The sequence below is a fragment of the Orcinus orca genome, chromosome 11 (genome assembly GCF_937001465.1).
Source record: "Orcinus orca chromosome 11, mOrcOrc1.1, whole genome shotgun sequence".
Taxonomy (NCBI): Eukaryota; Metazoa; Chordata; class Mammalia; order Artiodactyla; family Delphinidae; genus Orcinus; species Orcinus orca.
In genome coordinates this window covers 92,695,272-92,705,742 of record NC_064569.1, presented here as the reverse complement: position 1 = coordinate 92,705,742, position 10,471 = coordinate 92,695,272, and the positions used below count along the sequence as shown (strand labels likewise).

The following is a 10,471-nucleotide window of genomic DNA, read 5'->3' as shown; positions in this document are numbered from 1 at the left end:
CTCCCTGGTGTCACTGCTGTTCCTGCTGGTCTGCAAACCCCACACGCAGCTGCAAAGCCTGGTGGGGGAACCAGATTCTCAACCCCACCCTCAGAAGCCCACATGCTGCCCCTTCAGGAAGGGTGGAGCGCTGGCGGGGGCGGGTGGTGAAGCCACTTTAAGAAACCCCAACCTCCATTACCCTCCCTGCCCAGCCACCCAGGACACCAGAGCTGCCGGAACATTTTATTAAGTTAAGGCTCACAGAGCAGGAGAGAAACGCCTGCCTGCACGGGGTGGTCCCCGCAGATCCATGCCCAGCACCCCTCAGAGGAGGGGGTGGGGCCATGGGGACAGCTGCTGGCTCCCTTTGTCCATCTGTCCCTCTGTCCAGAGTCCCAGGGAGTAGGTCCCCCCAGGGCAGGAAGTAGTTAGTGGGAGGTAGGGTAGAAAGAGGGTGGCTGGCTCCCGGCCTCTCCCAGCAGAGTCAACCCTGCCATAGCTGCTGCTGGGCCTCCGCTAGACCCCGGGCCAGGCTGTGGGCCCAGAAGCCCAAGCAGGCGTCTGGAGACACAGGGGGAGCCAGTGTTAGAGGCACACGCCACCAGGAATTGCTTTTTAAAAAGTATAAAGTGTTTGGGGAAAAAAAAAAAGGAAAAAAAATCTATATAAAAATCTCTTCACATATAAAATCCTGAAGAAGGTGCAAGGTAAGACCCAGTGCTAGGGGCGCGCTCAGATACGCAGAGAGTGTGCGTGTGTATGTGTATGTGTGTGGACGTGTGTGCGTGTGTGTGTGTGTGTGTGTGTGTATAGTGGGTGTGAGTGCATGTGCGGCCCACAGAGGGTGGGGAGAAAGCTTGGCTTCTGACGTCCATCCAGCAGGGAAGGAGGGAGATTGGTCCCCTTGGGCTGGGGGTCTGCAGCAGGGCTGGACCACGAGGACCTAGAAGACAAGAGTGGAGGAGTCTACTAATTAGAAAAGATACACACACCCCAGTGTTCATAGCAGCACTATTTACAATTGCCAAGACACGGAAACAACCTAAGTATCCACTGACAGATGAATGGATAAAGTATACATATACAGTGGAATATTACTCAGCCACAAAAAGGAATGAAATAATGCCATTTGCAGCAACATGGATGGACCTAGGGATTAACATACTAAGTGGAGTAAGTCAGACAGAGAGAGACGAATATCTTATGATGTCATTTATACATGGAATCTTAAAAAAAAATGATACAAATGAACTTATTTACAAAACAGAAACAGAGACACAGAAAACAAACTTATGGTTACCAAAGTGGAAAGCAGGGATGGGGGGAGGGATAAATTAGGAGTTTGGGGTCAGCAGATATGCACTGCTATATATAAAACAGACAAATAACAAGGTCCTACTGTATAGCACAGGGAACTATATTCAATATCTCGTAATAAAATATAATGAAAAAGAATGTATGTATGTATTTCTGTATATAACTGCAGCACTTTGCTGTACACCAGAAACTGACACAACATTGTAAGTCAACTACATTTCAATTAAAAAAAAGAGTGTGGGAGTCTGGCTTAGGCCAGGCAAGGGTGGCTGGCAGGTCCTTCCAATGCCTCTTGGCCCCAAAGGCTGGGCCAGATCCTCTCCTCCGGGCTTCTCCCCAAGCCTGGCCCACAGGGTGGCCTCTCCGGAGTGCCTTAGGAAGTCCCCAAGGATGTGTTAGAAAGAGGAAGCTCCAGGTAGACAGGGCAGTAGGAAAAGGCATCATAAAAATGTTTCACACCCTGCCAAGTCAGGGATGACCGTGAGCAGAAGTAGGACAGAGCACGGCCTCCAGTGATGTCCAGGGTGTGAGGCACGGAGGAAGGAACGCTGTGGGTGATCAGTGATGCGCGCCGTGCTGCTGGGTCTAATGAGGGGGTGGCCACACCGGATTTGCCACCCAAGCCCAGGCAGATCAGTTAGGGCACTGCCAGCCCTGAGGAGGGGTGTGGACTGCTCGGGCTGTGGCTGTGGCTCTGTGTTAAGAAGCACCCGCTGTCACATGGCGGGGACAGGGCGAAAATCAGACTCTGAACTCACTGGCCCACCTCTGAAGACACATGCTCAAGTTTACAAAGCAGCCTCTGGCTGAGTCTGACAGGTCCCCACGACAACCCCGAGTCGCTAGTGTCACTGTCCCCATTTGCAGAAAGGGATACGGAGGCTAGGAGAGGGAGGTGCCCTGGCCCCCATGGCTGGGGGAGTCAGGTGTGGATACGGAGGCTAGGAGAGGGAGGTGCCCTGGCCCCCATGGCAGGGGGAGTCAGGTGCGGATACGGAGGCTAGGAGAGGGAGGTGCCCTGGCCCCCATGGCAGGGGGAGTCAGGTGTGGATACGGAGGCTAGGAGAGGGAGGTGCCCTGGCCCCCACGGCAGGGGGAGTCAGGTGCAGATGAGCCTCAGCTCACACCTCCAGGCCCCGCGTGGCCTCAGCCCCGCCCAGCCCGGGGCGCCCACCTCTACTCGGCCAGGCTGTTGCGCACGGCCTCCTTCTCCTGCAGCGCGGCCATGGCGAGGCGCAGGTGCTCTTTCAGCTGCTCGATCTCCCGCTCCGACCGCGTCTTAATGTGGTTCAGCTCCACGTACACGTCCTGGTACTTTCCCGAGGTGAAGCGCCTGTCCTGGGGGGCGGGGAGGGGTTGTGAGGGCACGAAGCCCTCCTCCCTGGCCCTGCCCACCTGCCGGCACAAAGCAGCCAGGCCCCTCCACTGCCCCCATGGCCTCCTCCCTCCAGGTGGCCCCCCTAGATGGCCCCCGGCTCCACCCAGTGACACAGGTTTCGGCGTCATTTTCATCCCATTCAAGATGACAGCTGAGGCCCAGGGAGGTGAAGCTTTTGTCCGAGATCAAACAGCAGTGAGTGGCTGGGAGGAGAACCAGGTCAGCCTGGCCCAGTGCTTGGGCCCCTTCCATGAGTTTGGCTCACACACATTTCAGAGCCACCAACATGCAGCGGGTGTCAAAGACAAAGGGACATGGCACCGAGGGTGGGCCAGACTGGGCCCCGAATCCTGGTCCCCCAACTCCCAGCAACACGGCTTATCCCTCACTGCGACACACGCTGCACACGTGCGGGGTTTTGGTCTTGCCCACGGCTGTCACCCAGCACCCAGCACAGTGCTGGGCACATAGTGGGTGCTCAATAAATATTTTCTGACTAAATAAAAGCAAATGTGGCCGTGAGCAAGTCTCTTACCTTTCTTAGCCTCAGTTTCTTTGTCTGTAAATGGGAATAGTGACACCTACGTGGGGGAGGCACGGGGAGAGCCTGATGAGGCCAGGAGTGGCCGGCACAGAGCAGGTGCTCACAAGATGGGACACAGCTAGATCCAGGGGCTCCCCACCCCGCTGACGCCCTGCCTTGGCCGGCTGGGACTCACCTTCTGCATCATCTGGAGCTCATCCCGGAGGCACTGTACCTCCTTCTTCAGGTACTGCAGCTCATTCTCCTTCACTCGCAGCAGCACCTGGGGTCACAGGTGCCAGGCTGATGCAGGGCCAGAGGCCAGAGCTACCCTGGCTCACCGCACCGCTGAAGCATGGCTTCTCTCTGCCTCAGGCCCCTAGAATGCAGCTCCCAACCTGCACCAAGACCCATGTCCCCAGGAGCAGACTCCTCCAGGAAGTCCTCTCTGATTTCTCCTTGCTCTCTCACCCTGTCCATACAATGTGAGTGGGTAGCTTATGATCACCTCTGCTATGGCCTCAACACAGCGCCAGGCGTTCCACTTCAGGGCAAAGAGCACGAAAAGAAGCCATAGTGTGGCCCTAGTGTGAACCAGAGTGGGCTGGGCTTCCTCGTTAAGACCTCCCCAAACCCTGATGAGCAGGTACTGCTACCCTGACCTGACCAAGGAGGAGACAGGTTCAGCCAGGACGAAGGAGGCTTAAAAGCTTAGACTCTGGAGCCAGATTGCCTGGTTCAAATCCCAGCTCCCATACTGACTAGCCATGTGGCCTTGGGCAAGGTACTTGACCTCCCTGTGTCTCAGTTTCCTCACCTATAAAACGGGAACAGTAATGGCATCTTTCTCATAGGACTGTTAGGAAGCTTCAATGAATTAGCAGATATAAGGGCTTACAGAAGCGCCAGCCACAGAGTAAAGCTGTATATATATTTGTGTTAAATACAACAAAAGGCTAGGGTGGCCCTGGGATCACCCCGGCTTCTCCCAGTAAGGGAGGTGCTAGCTCCATTTTATAGATGAGCCACTGAGGCTCAGAAAGGTGAGGTGACTTGTCATGGTCACACAGCAGGTGGGTGGCAGGACCTAGCACGGGAGGGCCTTCACCCAGTCACCCACTAGTGCTGGGTGCACAGCAGGCATCCTTCCTACCTGCCCCGTCCTCTCCCGGCTACAGGGCAGACCCAACCTGTCTGGATACACTCCCCACACCCAGGCCCCAAGAACCAGCTGGGCGGCCTGGCACAAGAGGTGGACGCACCTCCAGCTCACAGGAGCTCCGCTCGCTGCTGCGCCCGCAGCCGTTGCCGGTGCCCTGTGAGGCGATGAAGCTGCGCAGCCGGTCGATCTCCTCGGACAGGCGGGCGTGCAGCTCCTGGGAGGGGTGGGATGGTCAGTGCAGGGGCGCCGGGATGCCCACGCCCCACCCCCACCCCAGCGGGGCCAGGCCCACCTGGTTGTGGCGCAGCAGCTCCTGGCCCTCCTGCTGGCAGCGCCGCAGCGTGTGCTCACGCTCCTCCGCCTGCCGCGTCAGGGCCCCAATCTCCAGGCACTTCTGCGAGTACTGCTCTGACAGCACCTGCAGCTCCCGCTTCAGCGCCTCCAGATCTGACCTGCCCAGGGCAGAGGAGGGGAAGGATGGCCCAGGCTCTCTCGCCCTCTGCCAGGCTGGGTCAGGTCACATAGACTCAAAGCCGCTTAGGGCTCCTGGTTCCCGCCCTAGTTTTGCCTTCAGCCAGCTCTGGGGCTGTGAACTGGTGACAGCCTCTCTGGGCTGCAGGCGCCTCTTCTATGAGGGGATGGGTCCGAGAAGCCCATCTCTAAAGCCTCCATAGCCCCAACGTTCCACGGCAGAGGGGCACCTGCTGGCTGATACTGTAGCCCAGCTCTAGGGAGACACTAAAGAGGCGAAGAGAAGGGTGGAGACTGAGACAGGCTAGACAAGAAGGGGCCTGAGAACTGCCGTGTGCACTGGCGTGCGGGTCTGGCTGAGGTCCCACTGCTTCTGTTCCCGGTGCCATGCGACCGGAGCACGCGTCTCAGCTGGGGGCAAACTGACATGCCCTCTGCCAGGGGTCTTAGCACAGGTTCCCCCACGCATAATCATCAGGGTGGACAGCTGGGCTCCTGGCTCAGAGGGAGCCCCTGTCCCCAGACCGCAGGGCCCAATTGCCATCTTACTGGTGCTGTTTCTGGAGGCCATCCGGGCCCTGTGGGAGACTCTGTGTCTTGCTCAGCTCCCGGCTCAGCTCCTCCTGGTAGGCCTTCTTCATGGCTTCGATGGCTGGAAGCAGGGCAGAGAGGTGGAAGGGAGATTGGGGAGGGGTCAGCGGCAACAAGCCCCACTTCCTCCGGGACTCCATATGGAGACAGGAGCAGAGAGTGGTAATGGAAGAGCACTGGGCCGGGCTGTGTCATGGACTGAGCGGCTTTGGGTAAGGTGCTCAACCTCTCTGAGCCTATCTATCAAGGGAGGATGACAGTGCCTGTCTGATGGACCCTGCTGGGGAGACACCTCAATGTCTGACCACTGGTACCTCTTGTTGTTAGTGATTTCTTGGCAAGACCCCACACAGTCCTCCCTGCAGAGCCTGGAAGGTTCTTTAACAAGGTCCATCTGCCTGGCCCAGCTTAGTGGTCAAGAATGCAGGCTCTGCGGTCGGTACAAATCTGTGTGACTTTGTGCAGGGGACTTAACCCCTCTGTGCCTTGGATTCCTTATCTGGAGAACAGGGATGACAACAGCACCTTCTCTCGTGGGTTGTTGGGAGACATGTGTAGAGCAAGCAGAACAATGCATGGCACAGAGTCAGTACTCAGACACTGGCCCCCGCTGGTTTATTTTCAGGCTGTGAGACCCCAAGGACTGAGTCTCTTTCCACGCTCAAACGGGGTTGTTGTGAAGATTAAACAAGCCCTGGGCTTCCCTGGTGGCGCAGTGGTTGAGAGTCCGCCTGCCGATGCAGGGGACACGGGTTCGTGCCCTGGTCCGGGAAGATCCCACATGCCGCGGAGCGGCTGGGCCCGTGAGCCATGGCCGCTAAGCCTGCGCGTCCAGAGCCTGTGCTCCGCAGCGGGAGAGGCCACAACAGTTAGAGGCCCGCGTACCGCAAAAAACAAAAAACAAAAAAAACAAGCCCTCATTCATAGTCTTATCCAGAATTCCAAAATCCCAAAGCTCTGAACACTGGACTCTTTTGGTGGCGACCCCCAACCTGAACGGACACAAGGCTGTTTGTGATCATGACTATCCCACTTAAGTGACTTTGAGACTTTGAGAAAGTGACTTTGAGAAATTTCCAAAATTTGCCAAAACCTTAGTGCTAGATTTCAGGGTGAAGCCCAGACCCTGCTGGGAGAGGATATTTAATATACATACCAGGTTATCTTTCTAAAATGCAAAACGCACTGACCCCAGGGTTTGGGATGAGGGGCCCTGGGCTTGAGTGCTTGAAGCACTGGCAGGTGGTTAAGTTCCAGATCATGTGGCCTCTTTCATCATTTCCATTATTCTGCAAACCTTATGAAAGTGTCTAGGATGCCAGGCACACACAGCAGGTGTACGGAGAGGGAGAGCTGGCCAGCATCTTGGGCCTTCCTGTTTCTGACTTGGGAGAGCAGAGGGGAGAGGGAGAGTTGGCCAGCATCTTGGGCATTCCTGTTTCTGACTTGGGAGAGCAGAGGGGAGAGGGAGAGTTGGCCAGCATCTTGGGCATTCCTGTTTCTGACTTGGGAGACCAGAGGGAAGGGTTCAGAGAATGGCTTTGCAGTCAGAATGCTCTGAGCTCCAACGTCAGCTTCTGCCACCTCCAAGCTATGCCATCTGGGACAAGTCGCTAACTTCGCTGAGCCCCAGTTACCTCATCTGTGAAATGGGTTCACTCCCTCGGGCACTGCAAGGACTAAGGTTGCTCACGTGGGTAACGGGCTTGGTAAATCCTCACACCTTTCCCTGCTCTCCCCAGGGTCCAGACCACATGCCCAGTGAGATGGCACTGCCATGAGAGCAGGGTCTATGGCTGAGCGGTCTCTCCCCAGCACACGGCATGGGCCTGGACGTGGAGTTGCAGCTCAGGGCATGTGTGTGGCTTGAGGGGGGCTTCCCAGTGGCCGCAGGCCCCTGAGGGAGAGGAGTCACAACCCATGGTCTGTGAGTCGGGGTCTTTTATTGCCTCGGTTTCCTCTTCGCAGGCAGGGTTAGAGGCCAGATCTAGGGGCTCCTGACCCCTCACCCCAGGTTTGGCATCAGGCCCTCACCTCCTATTTACAGGCCTCCCGAATCCGGTCAGGAGGAGCCTCTGCTTGGAGGTTCATGGGGCTGGGCCCCCCTGTGCCGCTCCTGCCCAGGGACCTCACCTGAGGCTGTGGCCGCCGTCTCCTCGGCCAGGAGCCACTCCTTCTCCTGCTGCAGCCGCTGCAGCTCCCGCTCGTGGTGCCGCTGCAGCTCCTCCATCACCTGCTGGTGCGAAGACTCCATCTCCGCCAGGCTGCGCTCGCACGCCTCCTGCGGGTGGGAGGCCAGGCGGTCACGGGGCTGCCCCCATTGTCTGGCTGGTGGCCCTTTCCCAGCCTGTGACAAGAGGTCTCAGGGGCAGGCCTGCCCTGGTCCAGGCTTCACCACCTCCCCCAAGACCCTGGCATCATCGGCCTGTATCTGTCCCTGCTCCCCGCCATCCGCAAACCTCACCCTGTCATTCTCCTGCTTCGAACCCTTCTGAGCCTCCCCATCCCGCAGAGCCAAGTCCCTGCTCCAGTTTCTGACCCTGGTGGTCTCATCCCTGGCCCTCCCCACCAAGAAGTCCCGTAATTATATAAAAAAAAAAAGCACAACCAGTTCATGGCATGTTCACACCTCTGAGCTTTAGCTCATGTTCCCACTGCCTGGAACATTCTTTTACAACTTTCTCTTCCTGGGTAATTCACTTGGCCAGCAGACCAGTTTAAAGATCCTCCTAGCTCTGACTCTGGGCAGCCCCTCCCCTGCCTCCAAAGGCTCTGCTTCTGGCAGATCATAAATTCCCCCAAAAGAAGGAAGATTTGATCCAGCTCAGAGCCCCCGGGGTCTGGGCTACGGCCTGGTTTGTGGCAGGTGCTGAGCAAGTCAGCTGAAATGAATGGCTCACTGCAGAATGGGGCTGTGTAGACAAGACAGGCAAGTGTTTAAATGATTGACAATACCCACTGCTGGGAGAGCCAGCCGCGACTGGGTGCATGGAGGGCAGTTTGGTGGCATCATCTAATTTTAACGACCCCTTCACCTAGCAGGTCCACTCCTAGGAATGATCCCACAGAAAGTCATACGTGTACAAAGACTCTTGGACAAGGGTATTCCCTGTGGCAAGGTTGGTAACAGATGAAAACTGGAAATAATCTAAATACCTAACAGGGAAGCCCTTAAATAAATTATGGGATTGAGTTTTACAGAGGACCCAGGCAACTGTTAAAAGACAGAGCTGCCCACATGGACTGCTGTAGAAAGTGTCCCAAAAATTAGGTGATGAAAGCTGGTTTCTGACAATACACATGGTGGGACCCCAGTCACGGACACAAGACACTTAGAGCTGTAGGTCTGAGTACATGTACATGAAAACACAGAGAAAGGTATGGAAAGATACTGTGGAAAGCAATGGTGCCCCAAAGATGTCTATGTCCTACTCCCGGAACCTGCGAATACGTTACCTTACATGGCCAAGGAGAACAGAGGCTGCTAATCAGCTGACCTGAAAATAGGGAGATTATTTTAGATTATCCTCTGGGCCCAAAGTAATCACAGGGTCCTTGAATGTGGAAGAGGAGGCAGGGGAGCAGAGGGAGAGGCAGAAGGGACTACGGAAGGAGCTCAGTGGGAAGTGAGAAGGACTTGACTCTCCTTCGCAGGTTCTGAAGGTGAAGGAAGGGGCCACGGGCCAAGGAATGCAGGCGGCTGCCAGACGCTGGAAAAGGTGAGGAAACGGAGCCTCCCCAGAGCCTATGGAAGGGAACGCGATCCTGTGGATGCCTGGATTTTAGCCTGGCGAGACCTGTGTTAGACTTCCACCCTACAAAACTGTGAGCTGATAAATTTGTGTCTTATGTTAGTGGTTAATTTGTTACGGCTGCAACAGGAAACTCTATAGATGTGCTCAAATGGTAACCAAGGCTCCCTGGGGTTGGGAGCAGGCAGGGGAAGGAGAGTTCACGTGTTTGTTTCTAACCTTTTGATTTGTTTGAATTATTTTTGAAAATGTAAACAAATTCATTATATAATTTAAAAATGTTTAAGATCATTAAAAAGGGAAGGGGAAGAGCCAAGGAAGAAACTGAGGCACGGAGGGCCAGTTAAGAGGCTGCATTCTCCCCCGTGCCACAGGGCACCTCACGGCCGGTGGGGACTGACCCCCACCTCGCCAGCAGCCACATCTGGGGGCTGCACGGGCCAGTTTGGGGGAAGGGCAAGGGTCAGGTCCCCTGGGTCCAGGTGTTCTGAGTGGTGGACAAGGGACACCTGTCCCACTGAGACTCTGTGCCTGTCCTCTGTGTGTGCCCCCAGTAAGGGCAAGAGAACATGGCTCTGGAATTCCACAGACTGGGTCCTAGTCTTGGCTGTACCATGGAGCGAACTCGAGCAAGCTCCTTTCCCTCTCTCAGCCTCAATCTCCTCATCTGTAAAACAGACCCCATAAGACCAACTCAGGAGGGTCCCTAAGGTAAGTCAGAGTCCACCTGTAGAGATCGCCGACCTGTAGAGACCGGAGCACTGTGGGAGATGGGACTGCTGTTCTTAAAGAGCTAGATCAGGCAGGCAGACCCGGCAGCCAATAGGGCGTCTGGAGGCTGACATCAGGAGGTGGGAACCAGCCCACAATGAGGGGCTCCCAGAAGGCCAGGCGCTGCTCCCTCTGACCTGCCTTCCCGAGGGCCCAACGTGTTGGCCGCCACCTCTGACATGGATCAAAGTAGATAAAGAAGTACGCGTGGCCCCCACTGCAGTAAGCACCCGCGGGGTGAAGCCCCAGGCCCCTGGCTGCTGTCCTGTGGTGGCAAAGCCCCACAAGCTGGAAGAGGGGTGCCCACTCGGCCTGATACCAGGCTGGGGAATCCCTCCCCTGCTGTCACCTCTCCAGGGTCCAGTGACTCTCCGGCTGCCTCCCCAGGGACCCGAGGGGACGCAGATGGCTCGGCTCCTCTCCTCTGGTGCCCCTCCCCCACCCCGTCTCCCCATTATGCCCTTCTCACCCCCCATTCCTCCTGCCCATCCCAACCTAGCAGGACGAAATGCTGACAGCCTTGG

The 10,471-nt window shown here is 56.4% G+C and overlaps 1 protein-coding gene across 3 annotated transcripts in view; it reads right to left on the bottom strand.

Moving 5' to 3' along the window:
• Nucleotides 1-211: 211 nt before the first annotated feature.
• TRIOBP (TRIO and F-actin binding protein) overlaps nucleotides 212-10,471 on the bottom strand; it is a 58,608-nt gene continuing 48,348 nt past the window's right edge. For all 3 annotated transcript variants that reach the window (XM_033405020.2, XM_033405021.2, XM_004279461.3), the window contains 7 exons: nucleotides 7,558-7,705; nucleotides 5,383-5,485; nucleotides 4,655-4,814; nucleotides 4,463-4,576; nucleotides 3,397-3,483; nucleotides 2,474-2,637; nucleotides 212-925 (listed from right to left, as the gene is read on the bottom strand). In XM_033405020.2, the coding sequence (XP_033260911.2) occupies nucleotides 2,476-2,637; nucleotides 3,397-3,483; nucleotides 4,463-4,576; nucleotides 4,655-4,814; nucleotides 5,383-5,485; nucleotides 7,558-7,705 (774 nt within the window). In that variant the 3' untranslated portion in view covers nucleotides 212-925; nucleotides 2,474-2,475. The remainder of the gene's footprint in view (nucleotides 926-2,473; nucleotides 2,638-3,396; nucleotides 3,484-4,462; nucleotides 4,577-4,654; nucleotides 4,815-5,382; nucleotides 5,486-7,557; nucleotides 7,706-10,471) is intronic.